Raw genomic sequence first — 26,807 nt, 5'->3', positions numbered from 1 at the left:
CACCTCCCCATCCTCCTCCTCCCAGCTGCACCTATGAGCGGCTCTCCTCTGAGCTCCTCGCCCCACCTCTAAGGCTGAACTGGCTTTGTTCCAGGAAGTAACCATATTTGGTCAAGAGCAAAATTTAAACCTCAATACAATAGAGCCCCCCCCCCCCGTGAACACTGAAGCGTTGTCACGAGGATCTCGTCTGCTTTGCTTCAAAAGTGAAAACAGCTGGAAGAACACATCTGCACACAAACATCTGCACACAAACATCTGCTTTTATTAGCACGGGTTCATGTTGGGGATGCAGTACGGTGGCCCCTAAGGACAAATGACACAGGTGCACAGTCAGGAACAGGGCGGGGAGTCGGGGGCGTGTCCACGAGCAGCACTCGGGTTTCAAACTCGCAGCTCGGAGCGACAGAAACGTGCGTGAAGTGGTGAGGGTGGAGCGGTCTGATGGTCGTTATTCTGCGACCGTCTGAAACTCAAAAATCTCGTCACAGACCGACGAGTGCACCGGCCAACCAGCCAAGGCAGGAGGAGGAGCTCGCTCACACGTCAGCATCAATCACATCTTTCATATATTGACCATCGCCTCAACTGCTCAACATCAGACTCTTCTTCATCACTCCTCCTCCTCCTTCTTCTTCTTCTTCTTCTTGGCGTCTCTACTCTCCAGCCCGCTGGAGAACTCTGAGCAGATCAGCCGGACCTCCCTCTGACCAAACCTGAGACACAGAGAGGAAGAAGGGCGCCATCAGCTCGTCGTCATGACAACAAGAACAGTATTAGTTTTATAATCAGCTTCTTTATACATGTCACACGCACACACACACACTCCTGAGTGGACGGCGTGTAAACGCCATGTGTGACTGAGGGGACCCACTTTGATTATGTACAAGCGTGTGTGTTTGTGGCAGTCATCACAGCAGGACCAATGAGCACGAGCACACACACACACACACACACACACACACACACACACGCACACACACACGCACGCACGCACACACACGCGCACGCACACACACGCACGCATGCACGCACGCACGCACACACACACCGTGCTGCGTCGAGGCCTCGCCTGAGCGCTTTTACTGTCTCCATCTTTGTGTTTGAAGGCGTTCGTGCTTCCTTCGCTTACACGAAGCGCGTCGGGGCCGTGTGCTGACAAACGGCCTCACAGCTTCTGGGCTGATACGCCCTTTGACATCCTGACACGCTGTGTGTCTGTGTTCTCGTCTAGAAGGCGTTGAGCAAACGTTTGCTTCAGCGATGGAGTGGTGGAGGTGAGCGTGCGCTCAGCTGGTGACTGCATCACTTCAAACAGTCACACCTGCTGGTCCAGGTGTGCAGCGGGTCCATCCCGACTCTGTGTGTGTTTAAATTAAGGTTAGAACCCTCGGCTGCACAGTCCTCACTCACCTCTTCTTTCCAGTCAGCTTCTTGTGGTTCTGGTTCTTGGCCGGACTCCCGGTCTGCTTCCGGGCCTGGTTCTGGTTCTTCCTGTGGCTCCCGGAGGCCCCGGGACCGGCGGCGGCAGTCAGACCCTGCGGAGCGTCTCTGAGGCCAAAGCTCTTGGCGGCGTGGCCCAGGTGGAGCGAGCGGATGTGGAAGATGTGTTTGAGGTGAGCAGGGTAGGTGGTGTACGCTCGCAGGAAGGACTGCAGTGCTGTTGACATCACAGTGACAGGTCAGCCAATAAAACAGCAGCACGTTCTCCTCACTCTCGTCACGTTCTCGGCGTCGTTACCTTTCTTGGCAGCCTGTAGCGACCGAGCGTCCGCGTGGACAAAGTTCTCAAACTCAGTCTGAAGGACGGTCGCTCGCTCGCGGACTTCCTGCTCCAGAGCTTTGGACGAACTCTGACAGGAAGAAGAAGAAGAAAAAAAAAACACGTCAGACTCAGCCGTGCTCCGGAAATCTGCCGTCTGCGCCTCGAGCTCCCTCGCCTCAGCGCTGGAACGGTTTACTAAAGCACCACATGTGACCAGCGTGGTGCAGCGCCCCCCGCTGGGCTGCGTGGTCTGTGATGTCACTCATTGCTCTGACCCGTGTTAAAGGTGAGGACTTCAGACTGGGGTCGTGGGAGGGGCTACTGTAAGGTGCAAACCTGCTCGTCACAGCGCTGCTGAGCACGTGTGAGCTGTGCAAACACAAATGATTATTTTTAGCTGCTGCGGGTCGAACGTGCGAGCGCTCACGCCCCACACTGATTTATTCCTGTTTACTCCGACAGGGAAGAATCCAGAATTTTCAGACTGTGTTTGATTCAGCAGCTCTGCTGCCGCATCAGCACGAACATCGTCCCCACGGCAGCGTGCGAGACGCGCCCACGTACCACCTGATGTCTGCTCAACAGATGTTTAAATAAAGGTCGACGTGGAGAGAGAGGAGCTGAAATCTGTTCTGACAGCTACAGCGTGACGACACAAGCATCAGGTCGTGGCAGGTCACGCGTCATGGAAGCGGAAACATCAGAGGCTGAACCTGCTTCACACACGCCGTCACCACGGCGCTTTTGACTGGCTGACAGGAGCGACTTTAAAGCGGCGCACAGCAGGCGGTCTGGGCCGGGGTCTCACTCTCTCAGAGTCTTAAAGCTTTTTAAAAATACTACAAGAGCCTCATTAAAAACACAGCGACACACACAGGGGGATGGCCCGGCCGCCCCCGCAGGCGGGCTCCAGGCAGAAACGACACGCTTCCTGTGTCTGGAGACTAACGAGCAGGCTGGCGCCTCCTCGTCATCAGGGCACGATCTGCTCGCCGCTAAACACACCTTGTTCTTTAAGCACAAGCGGTGACCTCCTGCTCACGCTCGCCTCACAAAGCTGCGGCACCAGTCGCTAAGCCGATACCGGCTGGAATGGGCTGGTATCGGCTCGGACTGGTTGTTATGGGCGACCAGCTTCTGAAGCAGGTCTCAGGTGGAGATCGTAGCCGCTGCGTCACTCAGCATGCCCTGCAGCGCGCTAACAGCATCAGAGCTGATGGAGTCCATGATGGGAGCCTACATTCAAAAACGTCAAAGGAGGCGCCGCCTGCTGGTGCTATTCAGCTATTACAAGTTACCAGAGTTTACTAGGAGGCGGAGCTTGAATTGCTCAAGATAAAAAAATGGCAGAAATAAAAAAAAAACAAAAAACATTTAGTGTCTCAGCCAATCACATCTGATCACCAGCCTCACCCGCAGCCACCTGACAGAAGTTTTCGGAAGTGACCTACCTTGCTATGGTACTTGCCCCGCCCCTTGTAGACATCATCGAACATCAGACTGGACAGGATGTCCTGCAGCTTCATCTCTGATAGGCTGAAACACAGTAAGCCCCACCCACATGGTTAAAACCAGCACAAGTGCCACCCAGCATGACACTGCACGTCAGCAAACCTGATGTTGTGATTGGCCAGCTCAGTGATGAAGGCGGTCTCAGCGGGGGTGAGGAAGAGGAGGCTGCTTCCTCGCGCTCCAATCCGAGCTGTACGTCCGACGCGGTGAACGTACTCGGCCGCTGCGGTGGGAGGAGTGTACTGGGAAAAACCAAAAAGGTTATCAGTCATGTCCTGCTCGCTGATTGGCTAGATACATTATGTAGGTGCTTACGATCTGAGCCCGTTTATTCTGCACGCTTCCTCCTCCCCTTTGCGACACCTCTGAGCAATTACTTCAAAATTATTTCTGCATAAAGCCCCTAGTGGACATTACAGGAACTGCAGTGCTTATATAAGCCAATGACTCATCATCAGACTCGTACAGACCAGGAAACCTGGGTTAGCGTACTTGTTTACAGACCCCGTCTTCTGCTGACAAACGATTCAAACGACAGGTATCCGCCCCACACATGACCTCACTGCAGAGCTGCCACCAGATTGGCTACATCCACAAACCCATCATCACAAATTATTAATAAAGGCTCATCATCTGGAATCACAAGCCCTGCTACCCAACCATAACTCTTCCAGTCGTGACTCTCACTCATGCCATCCTTTTCAGACAAAATAAATCACTCGCTGCATCCTTCTGATTCATTCGATAACATAAAGTCACCTGAATAATCCAGGTGACCTGGGGCAGGTCCAAGCCCCTGGCTGCCACGTCCTGAAACAAAGAGCACACAAAGGAAGTTTACGGTCGTGTCCAAATTCATGGGCTGCTTCCTCCCGTCACAGCGACGCGCCGAAGGCCGTCCAAATTCGTAGACTCCTCTGAATGCAGCCGACAAATGCGTCCTCCTTTTCCCCGAATTTGAAGGATGGGTCGGGTGTGTCCAACAATGGCGGCCGCTACTAAGTTTTAAAATTACTCATACTAATCTTTCTGGGTCACAAAATAAACGTTTAACATATTTTCAGGCAAGAAAGTAGTTGTGTAAACTTCAAATATCTGCTCGGTTTATCAAGATATCGCATATTTGCAAAAGTGCTTCGACGTTTTCGGAGACGTCTGTTACCCACCAGCTCGACAGCGAGCCGGGAGCTCGAGGGTCACTGATGCGGCCGAGAACGGCACAACTCCCGGCACATCATGTTCAGATCACCTTCGCTACTCGGGTTAAACGTGATATATGAGTCACTTATACAACCTAAAAATGTTATTGTTGGGCTTTTTTCAGTGTTTTGTTTGTTCGTGAGTAAATCGGTTTGGCTGAGATTAAAGTTATTAGATTAGATAAAACTTTATTTATCGGGTGGGTTCCTCCTTGGTTTTCACACAGCTGATTAAGCAGAAGTGTGAGATGGTCGAGAGTTTCCTCCAGTGTCCTGTTATATTTTAGACAGCAAGGAGCAGACGGCCGAGTTTATTAAAAACTCCACGAGACAGCGGTGACGCAGATCTGAAGGCTGGACCGTCCCATTTCACAGCCGTTTACTTCCGGCCTGCCCGACCTTCTGAGGACCCGGCCCACGTAGACCGCGAAGGCCGGGTCCTCAGGAGGATGCAGCCCTGGAATTTGGACACGACTTACATATGTATTACATATATGTACAGTCATGTGTTGCGTTTAAAATACAGTCTGCCCCCTGGTGGTCACAGCGCACACTGCAGGTTAAAGGATACCGACCGTACAGAGCAGCACTCCCGACTGTGACGCCGAAAACTGCTGGAAGGCCTCCGTGCGGTCCTGGTGGGGAAAACAAACACGCATTTAACACTGAGAGGCGGACAGCAGCAGAAACGGCGGCAAAACGGCAGCATTACCTCCTGCTTCATGTTGCCATGGAGACGCAGGAACCTCAGCGGAGGTTTGTGATTGGCTGAGGGCCTGGAGAGCACAGCGGTGAAGAGAGAGTGAAGGAACTCGACGGCCTCGCAGCTCGAGATGAAGACGATGAGTTTGTCGTTCTGAGAAAACTGAAAGGAAAACATCGAGGACCAATCAGATTTTAGCTTTCCTTTTTTCCTTCCTGCCTTGTACTTATCGTTATGACCACTTCCGGACTGTTCACCTTGCATTTGTCCAGTATGAAAGCAGCCAGGCAGACCAGTCTGACCTTACTGGGAACCACCACCACAAACTGCTTCAGAGCCTCAGGCACAGCAAAGCTCTCTGATTGGCTGGCTCCTTCGGGGTCACATGTTACAGCGGAGGTGGTGGTGAGGTCAGAGCAGGGAGCGCCAGACACGTGGATGCTGACCGGGTCGTTTAAACACACGTCTGCTAACCGCGTCACACCTGAAACACACAGAGGCGGTTATACTGCCCTCTACGGGCCGACGGAGGAACTACAGGAGGGGCAGCACAGCGGTGGACTTGCCATTTGTGAGCGTCGCAGAGAGCAGCACGTTCTGTCGGGCTGGTCCCGCAGAGTTCAGGCTGTTTAATATGACCGTCAGGTCCTTCTCAAAGCCGAGGTCCAACGTCCTGAACGCACACATGGACATAAAATTAAGTCCACGCTGCAGGAGGGCGTCGATCAAAGGGAATCGGAGTCAACTACGCCTAAGAGTTACCGATCGGCCTCGTCCAGGACCAGCCAGCGGACGGCGCTGAAGGCGATGCTCAGGGTGTTTTTGATATGGTCCACCAGACGTCCAGGAGTCGAAACCAGGATGTTGATTCCTTTACGGATCCTGAAGACAGAATAATATTGTTACGACAGCATCGCTTCAGACGCCACAGAGCAGCTGAGAACAGACTCCAGCGGCTTCACATCTCTAAAAGCCTGGATCTGAGCTCTGCTGAGCGCCACACAGCTTTGCTCTTTTTCCAGAGCTGACGAACGAACGTGCTTTGTGATCACACCTGGCCTTCTCCGCTTTCCTCTTCTCTCCTCCCATCAGGACACCTGGGACGATCCAGGTAAACGGCTGCAAAGAGAGAGACACACCTGAGAGCGACTCATGCAAAGCTCTCGTTTCTCTGTCAGCTGCTGATTTCTATATCCACATGCGAAGCAGGAAGTTGTTGGTGCTACAAACCACAGCAAGCACACACCTCTGAAAAACGCAGAGCTGGGGCCGTGAAGTGATTAGTGAATTTTCAGAGCCACTGATTATGGTGAATATTTGGACTTTGTGCTGGGTTGGTGGGACAGCCGCCCCTCGGGGGTCTATACTGGGACCCAGCCCTGCTTGTGGATCTGTGCTGCCATATTCTCTGCACGACTACGCTGATGCATTTTCTGTAAATGCAGTGAAGGATTTCCATAATCACCACATCCTAAGCACTATTTCATTCTTACAAAATGAACGTGGCCCACAGTGACACTCACTGGCTGACCCCACGCAGTGACGCGAGCACTTCCCGAGGCGTCCGGCTGTCATTCCTGCTCCCGTGTGGACGTCAGGAAACCCACCGCTGTGCGAACATCGACTGCAGCGCTAAGCACACTTTGCTTGGCTCGTCCACATGTCGGCCGTTGCAGGGTGGTAAGCTACGCTGCACACTTCCTTCATTACTTTGGTCTCTGACGTTGTGCCGCATTCTAACGTTTGACTGTGTTTGGTGGGTTTGTCGTGTCTGTGGTGGGACCGGAGCGTGTCCATGTGACAGAGGTAACAACTCGTTTAGAATGAGCGCCTCCATCTGCTTTAGGGACTTTACCCATAGAGTACAATATGAAACAACAGCTGTGAATACTGTGTTACCTTCAGAAGCTTCTGGAAGGTCTGGAAGGTCTGCTGGGCGAGCTGACAAACAGAAGAGCCAACCTTCAGCGTGTGAACAGGAAGTCACGGATGACACTACAGTGAAACGTGCTAATCTGACCGAACCTCTCTGGTGGGGACGATGATGAGAGCCAGAGGACCATCTGACCTGCTGACCTTCGGCTGAATCGACTGAAGACTCTGGACCAGCGGGACGGCGTAGGACAGAGTTTTACCTGCAGACACGTTTGGGTGGCTTTCATTAGGACATGTTGCTAAATGACTTTCCTCACAGTGCAATCTAATACAAACCTTCTTCCTCGTTACAGAGAGTAGTTCTGATCCTGTACGTTCATGTTTGAACATGTGACCTTCAAAAACAACACGACGCTGCAGGAACTAAACTGGGCTGCATCGATATGCACGTACGATAAACACCCACAAAAGGCCCGCAGACACACACATTAACAAGCCCTGACTCACCTGACTCAGGAGGTCACCTGGACACCTCCTGAGTCAGGTGACGTGTTTTATGTCCACCCAGAAGGAGACCCTCTCACCTGAGAACACCTCAGTGTGACTGATCGACCCACAGAGACCTGCTGTATCAGGTACGACAGGTGACTCACCTGATCCTGTCTGAGAGCGGACCACAGCATCGCGTCCCGCCAGGAGAGCTGGGATTGTCTGCTTCTGTACACTGCGTAAGTATTTTAAAAAACAAACAAAACAACAACATTGCAATGTCCCTTTGTAGAGTTTATACGTTGATCAGGTCACAGTCAGGTGTGTGTGTGTGTAAAAACCAACCTGGTGAGTGTAGAAATATTCATGACTTTGTTCAGAGTGGCCACCTAGAAGACAGAAACAGCCAATCAGAGCAGCTGACAATGAAGCAGCGATGCTGAACGTGAGACAGACGAAAGTGTGTGTGTGTTACCAAGTGAGGGTGCAGGTCGAGGTCTGAAAACGAGTCGGAGGTAAAAATCTTCTCCTTCAGCTGAGCGATGGCTGGTCTGAAGGAAAGAAGACTCCAAATTATTGATTACTGATCACTCCGGAACGTTCTGCAGTCTGAGCCAATCAGAACCAGCCGAGAAGCTGGTTCAATGAGCCAATCGGAGGCGGAGCTGCACCTGTGGATGTCTGGGATGTCAGGGTTATGTTTGAACAGTGAGGAGGTCTTGATGCCGCCACGTCCCGTTTCCTTCGCTCCATCCTTCTTCTTCTTCTTCGGGGTCCCGTCTGTCCCGTCACTGGGTGGAGCCTAAAAAATAAAGACAGTTCATATGGTGACCCCTGTGGTCATGAAGGGAACTGCAACCTTTATTCTGTGGCTCTCTGCAGTTGCCATGGGCGAAAGCTGTAACTAAGAAGTGAGGTTAGCAGGTTAGCAAGCTATGATGACATGAAGGCAGCTTCCCCTGTTAGATCACCATGGTAACGGCTTCTGAGCACATCACCTGGTTCAGAGTTTGTGTTTAAAATCCACGTTCTGATTGTGTTGCTGCCTCTCAGTGAGACAATGTTGCCCACATGAATCAGTCACTAACCACTGAATCAGCTGTTCCTCTGATAACAGTGGGCGGAGCTCTGCTGATGCTTTTCATACAGAAGAAGAGTGAACAGGCTGAAAGCTGAAGGGCTTAACAGAGACAGCGGTTTGGATTTACTGAGCCGGCTAACAGAGGAAACCTGGATCTGCACCTGCAGGCTCCTCCTCCTTTGCTGCCACCTGCAGTATGAAGGAGCTCCTCCTCTTCTCTGCTTTCTGCGGCACCTCAAAGTCACAGAAACATCAAATGAACGCACTGAGAGAGAGACAGAGAGCGAGCTCACCCATGGCTGCTGAGCCTTCTGACGTTTCCGTTTGCGGGATGGCGGTGATGACGTCATGTCGCTGGAGCTGTTCCGACACAACTGTTCATCGGAAGATGACATCATCAGAGGTGTGCGTGTGTCCACAAACTACAGGTAAACACAGAGCTGTGAGTCACTCTCACACCAAACTCCATTCACAAACAGTTTGAAGAAGAGCTTCTCTTATTGGTTCAGCTGCGCAGCAGTTTACCTTCAGTCACGTGTAAAACAGCTGTGAATTAGGCCCACGAGGAGCTTAACCCACCACAGAGCGGCGTGTTTAAAGTTCGACACGAGAGCGCGCGGCTGCTACCGTTGACCTGATGCTAACAGAAACTTCCGGTCTGCGAAGACCTTTCAGATTAAAAGAAAAAAATTAAAAAGAGGAAAACGAGACATAAATACTCACTGTGAAACTCTCCACACGTACAGACACGCGTGATTAATGCTTCCTGCTACCTCACAAACCCCGCCTTCTCCGCTCAGCAGCTGATTGCGTGGACATGCGCAGTAGCGTCATCTCATTCCGGATACACACTCTAGTAATAAGGGAGACTGCCTGCGTGTAAAAAAACACTGACATACTTTGGATGTTATTATAAACATTTATATCCTTAAACTATTTCAGGGAGTCAATCAGAGGGAGGAACATCCTGCTGTCAGCGAGAACACTGGAGGGTCGGGCGGGCGGTGCAGCAGGTGTGGTTTGAGCCTCCAAGTCACACTGCAGGTGAGCCTGCAGGGAGTGCAGCTCCGGCCTCCTCCAGCAACACTACTCAGAGATTCTATTCTTTCCTTCAGAGTCCGCCACAGCGGACCATCTCCATCGCTCGCAGCATCCTCGTGGCTCTGCCGTCAGAATGGTTTCAATAACTTCCCCGCTCAGCTCCAGAACCTGGTCCAGATTCTCAAGGAGAAACTTTCCTCCAATCAGTGCCGTCAGGTGGACTTCATGGCAGGAGGAAGAGGAAATGAGGACAAACTGTCCATCATCCATCAAACGTCCCCGTTCCCTCCTGCTCCACGTCCTGTTGTCAGCAGGAAGGCTTAAAAATAGAGCTGTCAATCAAACGGCACGCCCGGCCCCGCGGGGCCTCAAACCGCCGCGGCGGAGGATTAATTATAGTCATTTACCCAAATCACCGCTTTGAAACGGCGGCGAGCGTCTGAGTGAGGTTTCAATCTCGACTTCAGAGGTAAACGGAGATATTTTAACATGAAGGCGTCCTAAACTGTGATTACTGCTCTCACACGGGAGGAGACGGCAGCGAGCTGACAGAGACGTCAATGGCTGTCAGTCACGCCGAGGCCGCCGACACACACCGCCATCAGAGTACTGATACACTACTGATGCTACTGCATAGTAGTCAAACTATTACTTGGGCGACCGTGGCTCAGGGGGTTGGGAATCGCATCTGTAACCGGAAGGTCGCCGGTTCGATCCCAGGGCTCTCTGTCCTGGTCGTTGTGTCCCTGGGCAAGACACTTTACCCTACTTGCCTACAGGTGTTGGCCAGAGGGGCCGATGGCGCGATATGGCAGCCTCGCTTCTGTCAGTCTGCCCCAGGGCAGCTGTGGCTACAACCGTAGCTGCCTCCAATGTGAGAGTGAATGAATAGTGGAATTGTAAAGCGCTTTGGGTGCCTTGAAAAGCGCTATATAAATCCAATCCATTATTGTACTACAATGTACTGATGCTCGTAGTACTGAGCATGCTCAGTGCAGCTGAGTGAAACTGTTGTTGATCTGTGAGATCAGCTGACTCGGACACCCACAGGTGCTCAGTGTGTGTGTGTGTGTGTGTGTGTGTGTGTGTCACAGTCGTGCTCAGGTTTCCCCAAAACTTCCGTCTTTATTTGTTTCTGTGATTTTAGTAAAATGTGCTTCAGACTTTTACTGGAAAACAAAACACATGGGCGAGTGGGCGGAGTCAGTGAGAGCAGGTCAGGTGGGAGCTCTGCCTGAAGAGAAGCATAACAAACACAGGGACGAGCAGCACATGCTTTATTTTTACAGACAATCATGTGACCTCCGCTTGTTCAGGTGAGTCCAGGTGAGTCAGAGGTCACTCAGAGGTCAGCCTGCTCGCCACGGCCTCAAACACAGAGTGAGGGTCCTGATCAGCATCGATGTGAATGGCCTCAGGATAGACAGACTGACACACACACACACACACACACAGAGTTAGATTTTCACCTGCGTGCACCTGCGGGTTACAGCTCATCTTTGCTGCTTGTTCTGATCTTATGATCCATGGGTTTAAATCACAGCTTTGTTTTTGGCCTTTTAGTCTTTGTTGTTGTTCCTAATGTTTTGCCTCCATCTCTCTCCTGTGTGTGTGTACCTGCAGGGCGGCGCTGTGGAGCCTGTACTGTTTCAGTCTCTGTGTTACAGACTCCATGCTGTCCTCAGGTCGGGTCTTTAGTCTGTGCTGAACCTCAGAGCTCGGAGCCGGCCGAGTCACAGGATGGAAGCTGCGCGCACACACACACACACACACACACACACACACACACACACACACACACACACACACACACACACACACAGTCAATACCACCACTGCACCATCGGCACTGTGTGTGCCTACACATGTGTGTGTATTACATCACAGGGCCGACAGCATGATGCAGACGTGTTCTCCCTGCAGTGGGAATTTTCCCGTCACAGGTAAATCTGAGTTCCTGACCTCTGACCGCTGACCGGGTCTGTGGCTCTCAGACTGAGTCTCTCCAGGCAAACGTCATCGGTCAGCTCCAGGAAGAAAACCCTGACAGTAAGAGGAGGACGAGACGAGAATGCGAGCAGGTTAAAAGGATTTCGGAGTTTTCTGGAGAACGGCTCCGTGAGTACAGTGAGCCTGTACCTGTTGGGCTGCTGGTGGCTCTCCTGCAGGCTCCGGGCCTGCTGCAGGTCGCAGGGGAAGCCGTGCAGGATCCAGCCCCCGCGGGTGCAGTCGGGTCGGCTCAGCCGCTCCTCCAGGACCTGCAGCAGCAGCGAGTCTGAAACTGCAGCCACAGCGGGGTTAGTGTCGCCCTCTGGACGCTAGCGCACACGGTCACAGCCGGCCGCGCCTCGGCAGCGACGGTCGGAGGCTTATGTCAGCTCGTACTGTCTCTGCCCCCTCCCTGATTTCTTTTTTGCACATTAGTCACACCATAAACATGTCCAAAAACCCTCTGGATGGTCCCACACACTTGTGGGAAACCTTGTGTGGACTGACGCGAGACGAGCGGCACTTTCTGGAAGGTTTGATAGAGAACATCGCAGCCGCAGGCAGACATGAGTGTGTGCTCACCTGGACGTCTGTCATCCAGGTACGCCTGGACCTCTGCTCCTCGACTGGAACCAGCTGCAGCTACAGACCTCAGCAAACGACCACAGCTCACTGACACACACACACACACACACACAGTAAAAAGTGAAAACAGTCTTCGTCGTGTGACCTTTGGCCATTCTCATTACTTCCTCCACCTGAGCGAAACCTCAGATTTCACTCTGACCTATATGTGACCTGACAGGACATGCTTTTCATCAGTGTGACCTCTGACCCTTTAAGGTCTCTGTCATATCTTTACATGTTACAAAGAGACTGTGGCAGGTTTGTATTTAGCAGCTACGGAGCTTCCTATTGGATGCACAGTGAGCCTGAGCTGGTGTCCCTCAACTGTGACCCCATCCTGGCTGCGTACCGTCCACCATCCCGTACTTCTCTGACAGCAGCTGGGCTTGACGGCTCCTTCCAGACCCCGGTGGTCCCAGCAGGAGGATTCTGGGAGTTCTGGAGCGCTGACGAGTCCGGACAAAAGCCAGCACTAAGAGAAAACACACACACACCAGTTAATGCTTTACCTGAATCAGCAGGTAGATCACAGAAAGAACGAGCTCAGGTGTATGGAGCACACCTGAGGACAAGATGCTGGAGCTGCCTGCTCTGTGACTGTTTCACTGAGGCATCATTAAAGAACAGTTTCATTCCTGCAGCACCGTTCATAAAGTTCATAAAGCCAAGCGCCAAGTGTTTAGATGTGTCCGAGGCTCCAGCCAGCAGGCCCTGATCACATGACCTCTGGGACCTGCAGGATGTAGTTCAATCATCATAGAGTCCAGGTCCCCTCAGAGTTCCTGACAGAGGATTTAGTAAACGGAGCAAGGGGACCAAGAGCCTCCGTCAGGTACAACTCTGTCAGGGGCACGAACAGGGCCTCCAGCTTCTTCTTCATTAAGATGGAGAAAAACTGTCAGACATCCAACTTTTAATAGAGTCCAAGCACCTCTGCAGGATCTGGACACATGTCTCGGGGCTTAGAGCAAAAAACACCTGAATATCATCTGCATAGCAAAGCTGCTCAAAACGTGCTGAAGACGAGCAGAACCAAAACTGTGGCACACCGCAGGTCTGGGAGGGAGGAGCCTGAACCTGGACTCAACCACAGGAGAGCATCGTTCACACCGATGATGCAAACACTCCTCACTGACCAATCAGCATCTGTGTGTGTGTGAGTCTGTGTGTGTGTGTGAGAGAGTCTGTGTGGGTCTGTACCTTGCTGGTAGATGTCAGCGTGTGGTTGGTCGCTGTCGATGACCTTGAGCACGTGCTGATAGGCTGATCTCAGACCCGTGACCTCACAACAGTAACGGTGAAGCTTAGCAAGTCTCTGTTGGTCTGTCAGACTCCTCCCCTTCTCCAGACGCCGAGTGATAATGTCATCATCTGGCAGGATGAAAGTCCGATGGTAGATGTCTGCAGACAGGAAGTGATGTCACAAGGAAAGAACATATTCACTGATGTTTGATTATGGGCGTGGGCTCACCCCCAGTGATTGCGTCGACCAGCCGTCCGCAACTTCTCTCCATCAGCACGTCATCCGCCGCCTCGAGCATCACTGATGACACATACCACAGCGTGATGTCACACAGGAAGCAGCCGCGCAGGGCACAAAGCGTGATCTCACTTCCTGTTACTTACCAACGTGCTCGGGGATGACTCCGCCCTGCTGCAGACTCAGAGCCTGCAGGCGAGTCTGAGGGATTCCCTCCAACACCCAGCCCTGCAGTAACACACACACACACACACACACACACACGTCAGGCTGTGTGTGTGTGTGTGTGTGTGTGTGTGTGTGTGTGTGTGTGTGTGTGTGTGTGGGTTCAGAGGTCAGCATGATCCCATGCTCATGAGCAGGTGATGCGTTCAGTCTGTCTGAAGAGTATCTTCAGAAGCCTCCGTCAGAGCTCCAACTCTGAGCTTCTGCACGTGTCTCTGATTCAGTTCAGCTTTATTGACACAGAGCTTCACAGAGAAACCCACCAATCAGACCCCTCTATATGAACAAGCAGGAAGGAAACAGGCAGAAACCTCCAGCAGAACTGGGCTCAGGGAGGGGCTGCTAAAGGGTGCACTGTTAGGGGTGTGGCCTGTTAGACTGACAGGTGCCTGCTCTCTGTTCTGTCCCGGTTCTGTTGGAAGCTCTTGGAAGTGTGTACTAACGGTTCATCTTCACCTGCACATCCACGCTCCTGCCGGACGCAAAGTTGCACAATTTAATGTGACAGCAGCAGGCGGTGTCCTGACGGGACCTGTCAGTCATCCTCAACACACACACCGACACAAACACACACACAGACGGTCCCTGGTGTGTGTGTGACGAGTTTAGCCTGCAGCCAAAAACAGCTATTAGCAAATCAAAGAAGCTGCTAATGACACACACACACACACACACACTCTGACGGGTGGAGCTGTCTCACTGAGATCTTCGCAGGAGTGAGTCTCACATGAGAAGCTGAGATGTGACGAGCCGTGTCCATCTTTCGTTTACAGTCTGAGGTGTAAACAGCTTCTGTTTGTTCTGCTTCTCTGAAGTTTTGACACAAAACGTTGTTAAAGCTTTGCTCGCTAATGTTGCAGCAGAGCAGTTCAGCATTGGCGTACCTGTCGAAACCAAGTGAAAGCAGAGTAATAAAGATCAGCCGACCTGTGGCGGTGGCTGAGGGTAGCCGAGGGCAGGCAGGTATGTCCTGAACCAATCACAACACATGGTTCTTTCCCTTCATTACATAAAATGTTCCCTCAAACTATACCAGACTGAAGTCTCGAACACCGCTCTCTTTCCTGACCTTGTAGAAAAATCAAGGCAGTGTATTTCATTTTGAATGTACTCTGATTGTTAAACATGGAATAAACTTCCTGTCTGCCATGTTTGATCACACGGGTCCAGCAGCTGATCCACGTCTGTGGCAGTTTCTGTTTCTTTATCGTGTAGAGACACAGACGTATTGTTGAACTTCTTCACACTGAGCAACAATAAAGAAGCAGACTAGAAACCCCCCTGTGGGACTGCAGAGCCCTGAGCGGACACCACAGACACCCCCCCTGAACCTGTGCTGCGACTGGGTCCTGCTCAAAGCTGCAGTAGTGCAAAAGAAGGCAGAATTCTTCCAGACCTCCTGCAAAAAGCCCCGCCCTCTCAGACCTCCCGGCAGCGCAGGTAACCTGGGACAGGTGCCGCCGATCTCGCTTGCAGGCGAGTCTTTATTTGTCTGGATGCGTTTTGAGCACGATGCCGCTTGAAGGCGTTCAGTTTGTGTCGCTGTTGTTGTGACAGCTGCTCCTCCGTCTTTCATTGCCTTAAACTGATCTGAAAGCAGCCCTCGCAAACGGGACGTGATGCTAACGAGGAGCGTCGGCGAGGAGCGGCCCGTGTGAATATAACACACATGATGTGACAGCAGCATCCCTTTGATCAGCCCGTCCTCGGGGAGAACGCTGCTCGGCCTGCTGGGAATCGTAGTAGGACACAACGGAGACCAGAGCGCTAATTATCATCAATCACAGACGCAAGTGAGGCGGGTAACGGGGGACGTTTCTAACAGGGGGGACATCAGGGGGGACGTTTCAAACGGGTTGTGACATGTGGCACCGACGATCTTTGACCCAGGTCTGTGCGAACACGGCACAAATGTTTAATGATGCTTTAAGCTAACCGGACTGTGAGGCTGACTCACCCGGTGGAAGCAGTCCATCTCCTTCAGCCTCTGCTGAACCAGTCCAACCAGCACCCCCTCCGAAAGCTCCTAAACACACAAAACACAGGTCACACGGGCATCAGGATGATGCACAGAATGAACAAACGGGCTCTAGACAGGAGGACCAGGGAGGGGTCGGGCGGTTTGGTCACAAAGTGACAACACTGAGGTCAGACTTCATCACTCCGCTCAGAGTCAACAATGATCAGATACAGACATCAGGAAAAAGCAGGTGTACCTGCTCGGCGTGCAGCTCTGATCGGTACTGCAGTAAACTGCCTTCGGTCACGTGAACAGCTCTCAGCTCGGCGCTCAGCTTTTTGGCCTGAAGAAAACCCCCCAAAAAACATAGAAGAAGAAGAAACGTAAACGAGCAAGCGGAGGTCAGCTGAAAGTTTCCCACGCTCACTTGAACTCACCACGGTGTGTTTGCCGACAGCAGGAGGTCCCAGCACCATGACCCTGGGGACTGACACAGATCAGACGTCAGAAAACAAGCTGGTCACATGACCTGCAGTCTGACTGTTTCCTGCTGCAGACGCTTGCCAAAGAGCACCACCGATTGGAGAAATGAAACACCTTACTGTCCTTAAACACAACACGCTGCATTCAAAATCTCGTGGACACACGACCACATCAATATTTCAGAAGAGCGTTGAGAGCGACGTCAGAACAAAGAACCACGACCTATCATTAGCGGTTTGTGAGTGCAGTGGTGTCCGTCTGTGCTGATGTTGCTGGAGTCAGAGCGCCCCCTAGGGGCGGCATCATGTTTCTGCCTCGGCTGTGTTTCGGTCCTTCTCTTGGCCCGATGTATTTGTTAGTTTGTGCTTATTTAAGCTTTTTATTGCTCATTGTGTAGCTGACGTCAGAGAACCTCGTGTGTTTGTGTCTTCATCGTTGCCACTGTTTCCGGTGCTGAACTCTAATCCTAACTGAACAACGGTTTAGGACTGACACTAAACATTTCAGATGTGCATAAAAGCATTTGTAAAACGTGGTGTCTGATGAGCCCCATAGTTGCGTCTCATTTTTAATAACGTCAGAATAAATTCCTGACTCAAAGCTTTACAGGTGTGCGAGCGTTTCGTTGGAGTTTCCAGATATCGCAAACGTCCTGTATGTGTTTCTGTGATAAAACTGATGAATTAAGGCTGAGACCATTTTAAGACTTTATATTCTGCCCGGTCTGCGTTTAAAGACAATTTTAAAGGAATGCTTTAAGCCATAGGTGTCAGACTCTGGCCCGCAGCCTAATTACTTTTGGCCCACGAAGCCATACAAAATCAGAGCTGGCCTACTGGTATCATACAGCTAATATATATATTGTTTAGTATTAAGCTTTGCTGTTCCATATTCAGTTTTTCAGCAAAACGTGTTTGAGTCCAGAAGAAAAGATTCATTCTTATATCTGGAGGAAGATTTTTTTTTTCCAATAAATATTAATGTTAGCCCGCGACTTTGTTCCAGTTTTGAATTTTGGCCCACTGTGTATTTGAGTTTGACACCCCTGCTTTAAGCGATGCTAACAAATAAAAGCCATCAGGGACACGACGGCGACCTCACCATCATCGCTGCTCCTCTGCAGAAGCCCGATCAGGTAGGAGATCGGATCAACAGGCTGATCGATCACCAGGCTGCACAGCATGCTCTGAAACACACACACAGTGAATGTAGAGCAGCTTCACGCGTGGGAAACCTGCAGCTGCACCTTTACCTGCACCAGCTGGGCCACGTTGTGTTTGTCGGCGTAGACGAACGCCTGAGGAGGAATCCTCAGAGGCCTCACCGTCTCATCCATCAGGAAGTCCCTGAAAGCACCACCAGGCCCACCACACACCGATCAAACACTGATATTCTGTCCCGACTCCCCTGAACGCCGCACACCGACCATCTCCTGTACTCAGGGTTAGGGAGCCAACGGGCCCACCAATAAAGGGCTGTCAGCTGAATACACAACATACACTAACACACAACTGTTCAAACATTTTCTGACAACAATAAAACATGAATGTTTTAACGGTCAACCTGATTTTATCTTTTAAAAAGTTGACGTCCGCTTTCAGAGCTCCACTTCCGGCCTCTCACCTGTCCAAACACCTCTCACCGTTTCCCAGGAACTTTCTGTTGGCTGCTGAAGCGCGGGAAACATTAACAAACGTCTCGCGCTCAGACGTATCCGCTAAAATCCGAACTTTGGCACAAAAACGACGTTAAAACCAAAAATAACGATAACACCAAAATCCTTCCCGCCTCTTCGCTCTCGGGACGGTCGCTACGACGCGTTGGTCGGTTGCTAGGGAACGACGTCATCACTGCCCGTGCAGGGCAAACGGTGCAGAGTTCACGAGGGGACGTTTCTTGAACGGTTAACTAAGGACGATCGATCAGGACCCGACTGACGTCAGAAAAGTCTCATTTCCGCACGTTTGGCGCATTTTTAATCACCTGAGCCAGAACCTGGAGAAAAATGGCGCCTTTAAATCCGTCAGTGAGGAAAACATCAGGTTAGTTTTCCCTATAGTGTCAAATATTCAGATTAAAATACCCGGAAAATACAATCACCCCCAAATTGCATATAAAAATTAATATAAAACAAAGATTAGTAATAATCTAATTATAACAAATTTAATTAGTAATAAATGTCATATTCATGGTGTCAAATATTAATAAGAGAATTCATTTAGAAACAAAGTTCACAAATTCCCTTAAAATAATGTTGGTTTTCAAATATATCTTAAATGTGTGGCAAATCTTTTTAAACAAAGAGCATTGAAAAGTGTGACAACTTTAACAAAAAACGCACAAACAGACGTTTACATCTTTATTTCTGTCACAGTGTTTCAGGAGCACATCTTTGGTTTGTCTGCAGTTACTGATCAGCTGACAAATCCATAAAGAAAACAATCATCAGTCGCAGCGTTTAATTTGGCATGAAGCACTTTTTGGCTTAAACAGGAAAATCAGCTGAAACACAGACTGTAGAAAAAAGACGGACAAAGGCACATCATCGACTCTGAAGCTTCAGCGTTACAGTTTCAGCCGCGTCACTTTCTTGTGATCAAATCCTGGAATTTGATTGGCTGATGCAGGCGGCTGTAGCTGCTAGCTATCTGCGAGGCTTCACCTCAGCTAACTGGAGTCCCTGAACTAGACTCCTTTTATCATAACTATGGATCAATACTATGGCTGAGACTATGGCGGTACTAGCAGACCGCCCAACAGACCACTCCCATCAGCACTGGATAGGAGCGACTGTCCTTTTGATTGGATGCCACTTATTAGAGGGCATTTTTGTTTGTGGATACTAGCCAGGCTAGCTGTAGATTTAATTCCCCTAATAAATAACAATCGTTACTGAAAGTTTGCTGATCTTGGATCAGCCTGCTTATTGCCTTATCATTATCATCTTTATTGCTCTTTTCCAGAGTGAGGGCGGAGCCCCTAGGAACCCCACCTCCTCCTCCCTCAGATGTCGGGCAGTGTCTCGTCGTAGTCCATGATGCTCAGTTCGTGTCTCCTCTGTTGGACGGCGAGTGTCAGGTCTACGGGGGCCACAATGGGGTCTGCGGCTTGGCTCAGCGGCTCAGTCTGAGGACTTCCTACAGGGAGTGATGCCTCCTCCACCTCCTGACCGAGTGGAGGGCTTGCTGGTTGGACATTCACCTCCTCCTCCTCCCCGACCTCCACCTCCTCCTCCTCCTCCTGGTTCTGATCTGTGGGTCTGAACAGCTGTCGGGCTCGTTGCTCCAGGAAGGAGCCGACAGCCAGCGGGGAGTCGATGGGGGAGAGTGAGAGGGACACGGGGGAGGTGGAAAGGACCTCCACTGCTCCGTTCATGATCCCAACAGCAGAAGAAAACGGGAGGAGGGACTTTTGGCTTCCCTGAGCATCAGGTAAGGCTCCGCTGTCGGATCTGGAGGACAGTATGACACAGAAAGGCAAACATTTATCAACAACGCACACGTGGAGAATAAAAGCACAGACACTCGTCCTGGTTCTGCCCGTCTCATTAAATCATTTTGGACGTCTCTGTGGGATCGAGGCGTCCTCGGACGATGGCCCTGTTTACCTGCTGACGTCCTGCAGCTCGCCGTTTGGGTGAGCCCCGCCTCCCGCGATCTGACCGTACAGCTGAAGCATCTCGGTCTGCAGCGCCTGAGTAACTCTCCTCAGAGCGGCACAGCGGCTCTCCGACGCCGACAGCTCTACCCTGAAAGCGACATACGCAGTCTGAGTCCGACGCTTCCCGTGTGGAGAGTTCCAGAAGGTGAAGCCGGACTGACCTGTTCTGGTTCTTGGTGTCCTCCAGCAGTTTTTTCTGGCTCAGGATCAGCTGGTCTTTCCTGGCCTGCTGGCTCTCCAGCTCCGTGATCCTGTGATTGGCTGCTTCCAGCTTCTGTCTCTGCTGGACATCGTTGTCCTTCAGCCTCAGGAACTCCTTACCCACACTGCACTGCAGCATGGACGCCTCCTGACACACAGCAGAGTACATTTAGAACAGCGCACGCTCCATTCATCATAGTGGCCACATTTGCATTACACAAAAGGGTCAGCAGAGGGCGGTGTGTTGTTGAGAGAGTCAACTCCCCGACTTACGTCTGAGGAAGCGTAAAAGGTGTGCTATAACTCTGTACGTGCTTTTAGTGAACCGTCTTTAATAAGAAACAAAAATCTAAATCAAAACATACGTTGAAGGAGAAACGGAGGGCCTGTCTCAATATGCGTACTTGTGTTCTCGTGTACTCGTGATACGTCATCAGTCGGAGACCAAGTACTGTTCCAGTTCAAAGTACGCATCAAGTCGCTCCGCCCGTTTTATCGAGCATGCATCGGTGGTGACTTGTGTGGACTTGGTACAGCTAAATATCCCAGAATGCATTTCGTCCAAAACTCAAACGCAGCAATGGCGGACGAGCGGGGCTAAAAACTTTTACATATTACTCTTTCTGGGTCACAAAATAAACTTTTAAGTTATTTTCAAGCGAGAATGTAGCTGTGTGAACTTCAAACATCTGCTCAGTTTATCAAGATGTCACATATTTCCAAACGTGCTTCGACGTTTTCGGAGACGTCTGTGACCCGCCAGCTCCACAGCAGACAGCGAGGTCGAGGATTATTAGAGCCGGCGAGAACAGCGGACTCCAGGCACAGCGTTTCCAACCCCCCCGCGGTCTTTTTGCTACTCAGGTTAAACAAACCCCAGCAGCTGTCTATTGTATTGAGTGTCCACTACAATAAAAATAAAAGCGTTCTAACATCTCACCTACTTGTTTTTATTAAGGTATGTACACGTATGTACACGTATGTACATGTACACTATTTTTATTAATGGAGATTTCACTACTGAGGTTAAACATGATATATAAGTCACTTAGATCACTTCTAAATGTTAATGTTTGGTTTGTTCCAGTGTTTAATTTGTTCCTGAGTAAACCGGTTCGGCTGTGATTAAAGCTTCATCACATATTACTCACAGTTAAATTAAGGACGGCAGTAAAAACTCTGGACCTGTGACATCATCAAGTACGCTGCTGTTCCAGTTGTACAAATCGCGAGTCCGTGCTCGCGTTCTCGGCGAGTCCGGACTCGCCGAGAACGCGAGCACGGACTCGCGTACTTAGAATTGAGAAAGGGCCGGAGTCTGAGTAACGATTGTGATGTGCTGATCTCGGCAGGTTAGCGTGGAAGAGAAAACGTGTCTCACTGAAACGATGAGAAACACAGTCGTAGATGTGATTCTGCTAATCAGATCCTGAAGCTCTGCATGCAGGCGCGTGTCTGCGCTTTATCACCCACTCGTTCGCCGCTACAGTCGAGTAGCGCCTAAGGTGCGTGGGGTCGTCATAGCAACATGGCTAAAGGGAAAACGTGTTTTTACGAATCTGAGTTAAAAACAGATCCTGTTGAAGTGAATACTGATGTGACAGAGCTAACGATGAGTCATGTTCAGGTACGACGTAGAAAACAAGAAAATGTGATTTTGATGTTTGAGCTTTAGTCACAGAGAGAAACGCAGCAGGATGTGACATCACAGAGAGAGAGGAGGAGCCATGTGGGCGAATGAGGATGAAGGAGCGTTCGGTCTTTGAACACTGAACTGGATTTATTTATTTGTCTGTTTCTCATTCTTGCCGTGTTTACAACTTCCAAGCATTTGGAGTTTATCTACACCAAGGGTCTCAAACTCGTGGCCCAGGGGCCACTAACGGCTCACGTCACCCCTACTCACGGCTCGTACATGATGTGACGAAATATGATGCAGTTTGGCCGATGAAGTGACTTTTTATGTTTGTTGTCGAGCGCAATGTTAAAATAAGTTCTTTAAATGATTTAATATGAAGACAACATGAGCAGAGAGCAGGAACGTGTACACGTATGTCTGCACGATGATTTAGTTACAAACACAACGACAGCAGCAGTGCTGCCACGTGTGGGACCGACAGAGGAGCGATGTGTTTGTTTGGTCATTCAATGAAAGGCTTCGGGTAGTTAAATTATACAGGCGCAGTCGTCTTCTACAAGTTAGAAATTTAAAAAACAAAAAACATTTTCAGAAATATTTGTGTCTGTTTTCTTGTTTGTTTTTGTACTACTTGAGCACTAAAGTGGCTCCAATGAGACGACAGCAGTGGCCCTCGGCTCGTTCATATTCGAGGCCCCTGATCGACAGAGAGCCCCTCCTCTCCGTCCACCTCCCTGAAGTCAACATATAAATAACTACATATAATTTAACTTGTGTTACACTGACAGTGTACATTATGGACATTCACTTTCTAACAACCAAGAATTGAATAGAATAGCCTTTTATTATCATTGTACATGTACAATGAAACTGTGGGTGCTCCACAACAACTGTGCCTGAATAAAATATAAAAAGTAAGGAATAAACAGGAGAAATCTGTCGGCACAGACTGGAGAAGAAAATAGTAGCTGACTGAAGCTGACTGAAGCTGGCTGAAGCTGGCTGAAGCTGGCTGAAGCTGGCTGAAGCTGGCTGAAGCTGACTGAAGCTGACTGAAGCTGGCTGAAGCTGACTGAAGCTGGCTGAAACTGGCTGAAGCTGACTGAAGCTGACTGAAGCTGACTGAAGCTGGCTGAAGCTGGCTGAAGCTGGCTGAAGCTGGCTGAAGCTGACTGAAGCTGGCTGAAGCTGGCTGAAGCTGACTGAAGCTGACTGAAGCTGGCTGAAGCTGACTGAAGCTGGCTGAAGCTGGCTGAAGCTGGCTGAAGCTGACTGAAACTGGCTGAAACTGGCTGAAGCTGGCTGAAGCTGACTGAAGCTGACTGAAGCTGGCTGAAGCTGACTGAAGCTGGCTGAAGCTGGCTGAAGCTGACTGAAACTGGCTGAAGCTGACTGAAGCTGGCTGAAGCTGACTGAAGCTGACTGAAGCTGGCTGAAGCTGACTGAAGCTGACTGAAACTGGCTGAAACTGGCTGAAGCTGACTGAAGCTGGCTGAAGCTGGCTGAAGCTGGCTGAAGCTGACTGAAGCTGGCTGAAGCTGACTGAAGCTGACTGAAGCTGGCTGAAGCTGGCTGAAGCTGGCTGAAGCTGGTGTGTGTGTGGGTCTTACGGTGCAGCGCTGTGTCTCTCCGCCCTCCAGCTGTTGCTGCAGAGCTTTGTTGGTCTCTCCGAGCAGGACCAGCTGCTGGTTCAGCAGGAACATCTGTTGATGCAGCTGCTCACTGCTGCACAGCTGGAGACACACAGACACACAAACATCTGTAGAACAGGACTGAGTGGGAGCAGCTGCCTCAGGACTTCAGCTGTGGTTACTGTTTTTGAGCCACTGTGGGCTCGTCCTCCTTCATTATTCAGAAACAGAAAAACTGGCTTTGTCTTCAGTTTCTCTGCTGCTGGTTTAAACTGAAACAGCCTGAGCACACACGGACTCGTTACAGACTCGACAGACCTATCGGTGTCTGACAGGAAGTGAAACCCCTCTGACCCACATATCTGCCTCCTCTCGGTGTGTATTTAGTCGTCATGGACACACTGTGATGCTGCGAGGCCACACACAGAGAGAAGCAGCTGAGCGCCGTGCTCCTTCAACGATGCCATCGACTAATCGGGACTCACCTTCACTGACAGCTGGGTCAGCTGGTGCTCAGCATTATACGCCCTGTAATTGGCTTTCTGAAGCTCCGCCTCCAGATCCTGCAGTCTGCTCTGGCACTCCTGCAGCTCACCCTGCAACAGCCAATCAGAGCACAGGATGTGAAGCTCTTTGCTGATGGTGTGTGTGTGTGTGTGTGTGTGTGTGTGTGTGTGTGTGTGTGACCTGCAGTCTCTGGCTCTCTCTCTGCTCGTCTCGTTGCAGCTGCAGCAGATGTGCAATGTGTGTGTGCAGCTGCCCGCTGCGTGTGTGTGTGTCGCGCTGCAGCGCCGAGTATCGGCGCTGCTCCTCGTCCAGACTCGCCCTCAGACTCCGGATCTCCTCGTCTTGAACGCCGAGCTGAGACTTCTGCAACCAGCAGCGTGACGGAGGAGAGAAAACATGAGAGGAGGGGCTACGTGGGTGGTGTTCAGCATCATGATGAGGTTGACGTGTGTGTTACCATGGCAGCGCTCTGCTCCTCCAGCGTTGTCGCGTTGATGACCCTCCGCAGCAGCCGGCGGTTTCGGATGGCGTGCTGTTGCCGCTTGAAGCGCTCGTACTGGAGCTGAGCATGGACGAGCAGCAGCTGATTGGTCAGAGACTGAAGCTCCTCCTCCTGGGTGGAGCCTGACACACACACACACAGTTCTAATGAAATCCTCTGTGCTGATGCAAACCCGGCAGCTTAACGCCGCAGCTCGTCTGAGGGTCATTAAACGAGCTGGGCGTGGTCAGTACGGCGAATACGAGAGAACCGGAGCACGGTGTCCCACAGCTGCCAAGAACCAGCGTGGATCCTGCCGCGAACCGCTTCCTCATCAGCCTCAAGACGTGAAAACTGAACCCGAGAACACCAGCCGGCTAAATCAAACCTGAACGCAGATTCAGGACGGCGCCCGCAAACAGCAGCGAATGTGACGACGAGCTGAAACAGCGGCGCGGGTTCAGGAGCTTGTCAGCTCCACACAGTGAGCTTACAGCTTCATGTGCATGTGAGGTTAATGAGCGTGATGAGGCGAGAGTTCAGGTACCTTTGCTTTTCATGCTCTGCTGTTTACCTCCAGAGTGACTCCGATCCACCGACTTACTCCCAGCTGATAACCTGTGAACACCACAGAAGAAGAAAGAGGTGACGCAGGTTAGCACGTTTTACACAACATCAGACGGGTCTCTGATGACACGCGTGCAGACGTTTCAAATCTAAGGACACGGTTTCATCGACAGACTAGACGATGGCTGCACCTCGCTCCATCGATCGGCGAGCAGCGGGAATCTCGCTTCGTGTTTAATGTCTTGTTTTGTCGCCTCACCCCGACCGGCCTCTCCTCCCTCAGCCTGGCTGTGCTGCAGCTTTCTTCCTGTTAGAAGGACTTCTGTCTTCCCACTATCTCCAAAGCGCTCGCTCAGGGGGCGTTTATGCGTTACAATATGAAGCTAGGCGACTCACACCTTTGATGTGATACTGATCGGTGTGTTTTGGGCGTGAGGCGGCGTTCTGCCTGATAATGCCCTCTGATAACTTCCTGCGGCTCACCTCCTGCTGAGGCAATCGTGGGCGTTGTTTCCACGGGCGATCAGCTGGTCCAGAACCTTCAGAGGGGAGACAGAGGTCACCTCCTCCTCTCTGTTCTCCCTCTGTGGTCCTCCCCCCTTCTTCTCCAGCACCTCCTGCAGGACACAGCACGTTACCGAGCACGCTCACAAAAACCACCTGTGGCTCGGTCCACCTGACCTTACCTGGGTCTTCTTCCCAACGAACAGCATGGCCGCCCGCGGCAGAGCGAGCTCAAACAGCGGGTCATACGGAGAGCTGGGGCTGTAGTCCGAGAGGGCGGAGCCTGGCTCTTCAAATCTGGGGTGAGGAGTGGTGAAGCAGGGAGGCAGGGGGACCCCTGAAGCCTGAGTAGGGGTGGAGGTGATGAGGCGGGGCGAAGGCTGCTGGGACTCATCTTTAACATCTGGAGACAAAGAGAAGATGAAGAAACAGCTGCAGTGACATCACTGAGATCGATCAGCTCACCTTGTCTGTTGTTGTTAACGAGGTCACTCAGGCCTTGCTCCTCCCCCTCAGTGATTGGCTGACAGGTTAACCCCTCCCCATCTTTGACCATCCTCACCTGCAGGGAGACAAAGCAAGACTCTTCCTTCACAATAAAAGCAGCCCAGTTAACTCCCAGTTGTTTAACTGAAGTCTTTAACTCACCTGGCTGCGGTCGGGCTCCTTAGTGGGAGGAGCCTCAAGAATGGAGGCTGATGAAGGCAATTTCTCACCTGCGTCCACACACACACACACACACTATTACAACACACACACACACTATTAACACACACACACACACACACACTATTAACACACACACACACACACACACACACACACACACTATTACACACACACACACACACACACACACACACACACACACTATTAACACACACACACACACACACACACACACACACACACACAACACACACACACATTACTAACACACACACACACACATTACTAACACACACACACACACACACATTACTAACACACACACACACACACACACACACACACACACTAACAACACACACACACACACACACACTTACACACACACACACACACACACACACACACACACACACACTAACACACACACACACACACACACACACACACACATTACACACACACACACACACACACACACACACACACACTTAACACACACACACACACACACACACA

General features: G+C 51.0%; 3 protein-coding genes across 6 annotated transcripts in view; all 3 read right to left on the bottom strand.

Moving 5' to 3' along the window:
- Positions 1–243: 243 nt before the first annotated feature.
- ddx31 (DEAD (Asp-Glu-Ala-Asp) box polypeptide 31) lies at positions 244–10,367 on the bottom strand. 4 transcript variants are annotated; one of them, XM_026187570.1, is made up of 21 exons: positions 9,398–10,367; positions 9,150–9,292; positions 8,918–9,046; positions 8,215–8,345; positions 8,019–8,094; positions 7,889–7,932; positions 7,708–7,778; positions 7,205–7,314; positions 7,079–7,120; positions 6,234–6,298; positions 5,942–6,061; positions 5,746–5,852; positions 5,437–5,663; positions 5,189–5,341; positions 5,052–5,111; positions 4,037–4,087; positions 3,380–3,519; positions 3,217–3,301; positions 1,742–1,853; positions 1,414–1,660; positions 244–716 (listed from the first exon to the last, which is right to left on the bottom strand). In XM_026187570.1, the coding sequence occupies exons 3-21, from the start codon at positions 9,020–9,022 to the stop codon at positions 614–616; spliced, it is 2,049 nt and encodes a 682-aa protein (XP_026043355.1). In that variant the 5' UTR covers positions 9,023–9,046; positions 9,150–9,292; positions 9,398–10,367; the 3' UTR covers positions 244–613. The 4 variants fall into 4 exon arrangements, with proteins under 4 accessions (XP_026043355.1, XP_026043354.1, XP_026043353.1 ...); XM_026187569.1 differs by lacking the exon at positions 9,150–9,292 and having other exon boundaries at positions 9,348–10,367; XM_026187568.1 differs by lacking the exon at positions 9,398–10,367 and having other exon boundaries at positions 9,150–9,341.
- Positions 10,368–10,928: 561 nt separating this feature from the next.
- ak8 (adenylate kinase 8) lies at positions 10,929–18,328 on the bottom strand. The gene is made up of 15 exons (XM_026186827.1): positions 18,053–18,328; positions 17,682–17,775; positions 17,531–17,615; positions 16,384–16,433; positions 16,203–16,289; positions 15,944–16,012; positions 13,908–13,989; positions 13,753–13,824; positions 13,482–13,682; positions 12,631–12,753; positions 12,237–12,326; positions 11,805–11,946; positions 11,628–11,708; positions 11,283–11,412; positions 10,929–11,093 (listed from the first exon to the last, which is right to left on the bottom strand). The coding sequence occupies exons 2-15, from the start codon at positions 17,763–17,765 to the stop codon at positions 11,004–11,006; spliced, it is 1,386 nt and encodes a 461-aa protein (XP_026042612.1). The 5' UTR covers positions 17,766–17,775; positions 18,053–18,328; the 3' UTR covers positions 10,929–11,003.
- Positions 18,329–18,775: 447 nt separating this feature from the next.
- tsc1a (TSC complex subunit 1a) overlaps positions 18,776–26,807 on the bottom strand; it is a 9,835-nt gene continuing 1,803 nt past the window's right edge. Inside the window, exons 8-19 of the mRNA XM_026187119.1 lie at positions 26,268–26,361; positions 26,085–26,181; positions 25,802–26,022; positions 25,599–25,732; positions 25,096–25,166; positions 24,525–24,691; positions 24,248–24,430; positions 24,046–24,156; positions 23,540–23,662; positions 20,251–20,438; positions 20,037–20,177; positions 18,776–19,880 (exon numbers count right to left, since the gene is read on the bottom strand). Coding sequence (XP_026042904.1) covers positions 19,433–19,880; positions 20,037–20,177; positions 20,251–20,438; positions 23,540–23,662; positions 24,046–24,156; positions 24,248–24,430; positions 24,525–24,691; positions 25,096–25,166; positions 25,599–25,732; positions 25,802–26,022; positions 26,085–26,181; positions 26,268–26,361 — 1,978 coding nt within the window. The 3' untranslated portion in view covers positions 18,776–19,432. The remainder of the gene's footprint in view (positions 19,881–20,036; positions 20,178–20,250; positions 20,439–23,539; positions 23,663–24,045; positions 24,157–24,247; positions 24,431–24,524; positions 24,692–25,095; positions 25,167–25,598; positions 25,733–25,801; positions 26,023–26,084; positions 26,182–26,267; positions 26,362–26,807) is intronic.

The sequence above is a fragment of the Astatotilapia calliptera genome, chromosome 12, assembly GCF_900246225.1.
Source record: "Astatotilapia calliptera chromosome 12, fAstCal1.2, whole genome shotgun sequence".
Taxonomy (NCBI): Eukaryota; Metazoa; Chordata; class Actinopteri; order Cichliformes; family Cichlidae; genus Astatotilapia; species Astatotilapia calliptera.
This window is presented reverse-complemented; position numbering and strand designations above follow the sequence as displayed.